Below are 5,530 nucleotides of genomic sequence, written 5' to 3'. Positions count from 1 at the left end.
TCCAATTATCAGTCAGCCTGCTTTCTATAAAAATAAACCCCAACCCTCTGCCTACACGTACTTAAGTAATTCTCCCAGGGTTTTTGGCACTGCAGTCACCAGTGCTTTGGTTTGAGAGAGCAAAGCTCCAACCCATACGCTGCCCATGGGTCTTTTAGGAGCTTCCAGTAGCACAAATAGGGCTGGGACTGGGATGGGAATCCCTGGAGCTTGTGTTCTGCTGGGGACGCAGAGCTGGTGTGGGGCTAACTGATTAACAGAGCTAATGCAGCTGCTGAGAGAGCACAGAATGGAAATGCTGCCTGAGCGTGGTGCTTGGGGCTCTTTGGAGGAGGCTCAAATCAAACCCTGTAACTATAAGGATATTTGCAAGTGGCAGCCTTTAAAATAATGCCCATGGTGTGCAAAGACCTGTTGAGAACATTTTATTTCCCCCCAAGTTTGAAGTAAGTCCATAGGATGCTCTCGGGTTGGGTTTGTAAACGTCTCTCACTCCCCAGTGAAGGCTGGGACCATTTCTAGGTTATGAAGCAGAACTGAGGGGCTGCATAGCATCTGTGTTGATGAGCAGAGGCTTGAGCAAAGTGCTGGGTAGCACAGGGCTCTTGTGATGACAGGAGGGATGGCACTGCAGCCCTGAGGTCCTGACCTGTCTGTGCTTTGCCCAGATTATGGGTTTTCCCATTGGAGAGGTTTGCTTTACATGCAAATCACTGAGTGTCCTGATCCCATTGTGCGGAGAGCCAGGCTGCAGCAGGAGGGCTTCTATAGCTGATAAATAGGTAAAACACTGAAACAACAACAATGGCAGGGGAGGGAGGCCCTCACAGTACAGCATGAAAGAAACACATTGGTGGTGGCTGTGATATTTTAGCTGTGACGTGAAGGAAAATGCTGTAAGGCCAACCCTCCCCAACAGCAGCATCAAACCTTCCTTGATCAGCATGTCCTTCCAGGTTTGATCCCCACACCTGTCACACATGAGGATAATTCAACATGTTACTAACACGTATTAGGAGACCAACATGTATTAATGAGCACTTGGAGACGTAACACAATCTTCACTCAAGCAATGGGAATGCCAAGGTAGAGAGGAATGCCTCATTTTCAAGAGATGGACTCCAAGAGGAGCTCATCGGGCTGCATTGGGGGGATTTCCATGCTGTTTATCCTCCCAAAGAACTTGGGGAGGGACCAAAACTGAAACCTTGGCAGACTTCTCCGCTTGGTACGGATGTTGTGGCTGGCATCGCTCATGGTGAGGCTGCGCCGGCTGCGTGCAAGGCGAGCCCGTAGGGCAGCACAGCCATGACGGAGCAGCTGGTCCTGGAACTCAGAGGTCATGAAGTAGTAGAGGACCGGATCCAGGCAGCAGTTGAGGCTGGCCAGGCAGAGGGAGATGGGGTGGAAACGGAGTGTGTTTCTGTGCACAGTGCAGTCCTTGATGATGTTCTCAATCACCATCATGAAGAAGGGGAAGTTGATGTGATAGGGGGTGAAGCAGATGAAGAAGACGGCGGCGCACATCAGCACCATCCTCAGTGCCTTCTGCTTCTCACTAGTGCTCTGCAGCTGTGTCCCGCCCTCCTGCAGCGACTGCCGCATCTTCCAGGTGCACCACGCGATGATGCCGAAGGGGATGACGAACCCAAAGAGCTCTGCCACTGTCACCAGTGCGATGGAGGCTCCTGGCGTCAGCTGCTTGACAGCCAGGTCGGAGAAGCAGGTGGTGGTGCTGTTGGATAGGGCTGGGCTCCTGACAATGGGTAGAGGCAGGCAGGCAGCGCCCACGAAGAGCCAGACGGCCGCGCTGAGCCCCACGTCATAGCGGCGCTTCCAGGCTGTGGCCTTGAAGGGATGCAGGAGGAAGAGATACCGCTGGATGCTGATGCAGGTGAGGAAGCAGATGCTGGCGTACATGTTGAGGTACTTCAAGTAGAAGCACAGCTGGCAGAGGAAGGACCCGAAGGGCCACGTGTGGTTGATGTAGTAATACATCCGCAGTGGCAGTGAAAGAACATGTGCCAGGTCGGCCACGGCCAGGTTGATCATGAAGATGACAGCCTTGCTCTTCTTGCTGATGAAGCGGCACAGCACCCAGAGGGCAGCGCTGTTGGCCAGCAGGCCGGGGATGAAGATGATGGTGTAGGTGGCTGCGTACAGTGTGCTCTGGAAGGACATCTGGGGTTGGCTGCAGTTCCCTGAGGATGCATTGCTCTCCATCGCAGCCCAGACTCCTCGCTCACCAATAGGTTCAGGTGGATGGAGGCTTCCTGCAAGGAGCAAACGCAGGTGGTGTATAATAACCCTGTGATTCTATGGTAGGAAACCACCACCAAGATAATTGAGTCCAAGCCTTGAACCCCCACTTCAGTGCCCCCTAAACCACATCCCCATGTACTGTCTAAAACCTCACAATGTTTCCTCACGTTGAATAATTCACTTCAGGTCATGATGACCCTGGGCACCCTCCATGTTGCTCCTTGAAGATTTTATCTGCAAAACTGCATATGAGCTTTGTGTCCCCCAGCCCAGTATCACAGTGGCTCCATATCATTAATTGCTATTTCTAATACCCGAGAACTTCTTCATCTCTCTAGGCTTTTTCCAGATCCACTTCTACTGCACTCAGCTTTCTGTCCAACTCTGATCAGACTGGTGCTCTATTACACATACTAGTGATTTCCATGAGGCTACAAATAAAGAGGGTCTATGAGTGGGCCTTTCTGGCTCTGAGCTGAGGCTCAGTGTGAACCAGCAGCATGGCAATAAACAGCACCCACAAACAGTGCAGCAGAGCAGAGCAGTGGCTGGCCAGGGAGGCGCAGACAGATCCATCAGAGCTCTGGCTCCAGACTCAGAGCTAAGTTATAAGATAATAGCTGGCCAAACGCATGCCAGCCCCTCTTCTGGTCCTGCTAACTCAATTTGGGTCTTTGTGGTGTGCTGTGCAGGCATTGTGTTATGGCAACATGAGTGGTCCTCCAGCAGCAAGATACACAGGAAGATAAATGTATCTGTCTCATAGCGAGCAGAGCTTCTTTCCATCCCTTTGCCTGTTTCTCCTCCCAGCACGGGGGTGTTAGTGGGTCATGCTGGGGGCTGGCGTGCCTCTGTGTGTGGGAGGATACTGTGGAGAGGATGCTCTACATGTACACAGGATGCTCTCTCTATACAGATAGATGATAGAAATACACATAGGAGGCTCTCTATAGGTAGATAGGACACTATTTATACATAGGATGGTCTCTCCATAGAGGTTCATAGGGTGCTACTACCTGCAGCCCACATCCTAAGAGCTGTGTCCATGGGGAGCCTTACTGCCTGCTTTCTCCGTTTGTTAGCTTTGTTTACTGCCCAGCAGTGTGCATTTCTTGGCCAGACCATTACCTGGATGTGCAGTTTGGTTTGGCAGTGTTTACCATTACACCAGGTGAGAGCAGGAGGAGCTCCCTGCAGCCAACAGCACCAGGTCCTGCCAGAGCTCATTCAGCACAGCTCCTCCTGACAGCCGCAAGTTTCCATTCATTACAGAGCAGCGATGCTGCTGCGTTATGGCAGGGCTTTGCCTGCAATTCCTTCATTCTTTTGATGCTTCTTTTTCTTATTGCTATTGGTGTAATGAGTAATGACCTCCCCACACTGATTTACATGCAGACAGGAGCTGGGGGGGCTTTTATCCGTGGAAAAGCTGAGATTTGTCTGTCTGCAAGCTGGACTTCATTCCTGTCCTGGTGGGTTTACAGATGGAAATGCAGAAGGGAGAGAGGGCAGAGCCATCAGATGTGAGCTCTGGCTAACTCTGTGCTTCATCAGGGCACTAAGGCTGCTATCACAGTGCTTTTGGGAGCATGTGAGCAGTGTCTTTTTCTGGACACATACATGGCTGTCGGTGTTGGAAATTGCCTGGCTGCTCTGAATCACTGCCTGCCCCACCCAGCTCTGCATTTCTGCGGTACAGCTTTTAGTGCTCCCAGATCCACTTTCAAACTCGCCCTCATCCTTTCCATGGGTTTGTTGGGCAGACAGATGGGATGCAGTGGGATGGGATGGGATCGGGTGGGATGGAGTGGGATGGAATGGGACAGGAAAGCATGGGATGGAATGGGACAGAACAACAGAGCTGCCACCCTCCAGTCCTGATCAGTGCTGGGATGCTGGAGGGATAAGCAGCTACGTAAAGAAAATGTTAAGAAAAAGAAGAATCCCCACACGTTTGGCATGAAGTAAGCTGCTGATTTCAAGTAACAGAGGCTTTTTAGGACTTATGTTTCAGGCAGTAGTATTGTTTGTTTAATCCGAGCACTGATGGGAAATGCGTAAACAGAGCCGGTTGGTTCTAGCAGCTCCTGTAACAAAAGTAACATCTACAGCTGAAGTTCTTTGCTGTAGGAGGCAATGCTTGCTGCAGGCTGCCTCCTGCTCGTGTGCACAGCACTCTGCTCCCCCTCTCAGTGAGCGACACAGAAATACACAACCACAGTCACTGCCAGAATATAAAATCAAACATAAAACAGAAAATCGCAACCCGCTGCTGTAGCGTTGCTCGGAACCACCACAGCTTCTGTCTACTGGAAGAAAACACACAGCAGCAATGGGCTTACCTCCCCACAGCTCCCATCCTGCACAGGGCTGGCATCCATGCTAGGCTGCAGGAGCAGTGAGCCCCCGGCTTTGCTTTGCGACGGCTCCTTGCAGCACTCCCAGCTCCAGCAGCTCCCCTCCAAACTCCCACATGTTTTTGGAGCACTGGAAGGAATCCTGGCGGCATCTGCAGCCCGGCACAGCGGCTGCAGAACAGGAAATCCTGGATTTCGTTTCCCTCCAGCACACAAAATGTGTTCGGCGAATGACGTGAAAACAGCTGTAAGGGCGTTGATGTCACTGCAGCCAATGCCACAGGACAGAGCTCGGATGCACTTTTCTCTTCGCTCCAAAGTTGTGTGGTGTGAATATGAGCTTCAGTCAGTCCGCTTCTCCTTTCCCCTGCTTTCCTGTGCTTGCAAAAACTGTTCCATGCAAAAAGGAAAACCAAACGCTGGGTCAGTAGAAAGTCATTGGAAGGTGGTGATTTCCTTGTATTCTCTTGGAATTTCTGTTAACTTCGGATGTTGAACCCTACAGGCTAAAGCTTACAGGGCTTTGGAATTCATTTCTGCAATTATGTGTTGGTTTAAGATTGAAGTTTTCCCCACACAGTACTTTTTTTTTTTTTTTTTTTTACAAAAACAGAATGTCCACCATTCCCAATTCCTCTTCAGTTTTCACATCCTTGAATTCCTCCTCCATCTCTATATATGTGTATATATATATACACATACATAACTTTTATTTCCCCTACTGCTGAGCACTGGCACACCTACACATTGCATGACTTCCTCTGAGCTGCCTCATTCTCAGTGCTGCATTTTCTGGCTCTGGGGTTGGTATAGCTGAGGTGGATGCTGTCACATTCCTTTTTCATCTTGTACTTAATGTGCAGTAGAAAATAAGGGCTCTTTGATGATCTTTGTAGGTCCTTTTTGACTAT

The 5,530-nt window shown here is 50.4% G+C and overlaps 1 protein-coding gene across 1 annotated transcript; it reads right to left on the bottom strand.

The window, feature by feature from the left end:
• Positions 1–409: 409 nt before the first annotated feature.
• On the bottom strand, positions 410–4,809 carry LOC107312640 (putative P2Y purinoceptor 10). Its single transcript, XM_015860266.3, has 2 exons — positions 4,605–4,809; positions 410–2,273 (listed from the first exon to the last, which is right to left on the bottom strand). The coding sequence occupies exon 2, from the start codon at positions 2,221–2,223 to the stop codon at positions 1,108–1,110; it is 1,116 nt and encodes a 371-aa protein (XP_015715752.1). The 5' UTR covers positions 2,224–2,273; positions 4,605–4,809; the 3' UTR covers positions 410–1,107.
• Between the last annotated feature and the right edge of the window lie 721 nt (positions 4,810–5,530).

Source organism: Coturnix japonica, chromosome 4, assembly GCF_054131305.1.
Source record: "Coturnix japonica strain WE chromosome 4, WE-NBRP24, whole genome shotgun sequence".
Lineage (NCBI taxonomy): Eukaryota > Metazoa > Chordata > Aves > Galliformes > Phasianidae > Coturnix > Coturnix japonica.
This window is presented reverse-complemented; position numbering and strand designations above follow the sequence as displayed.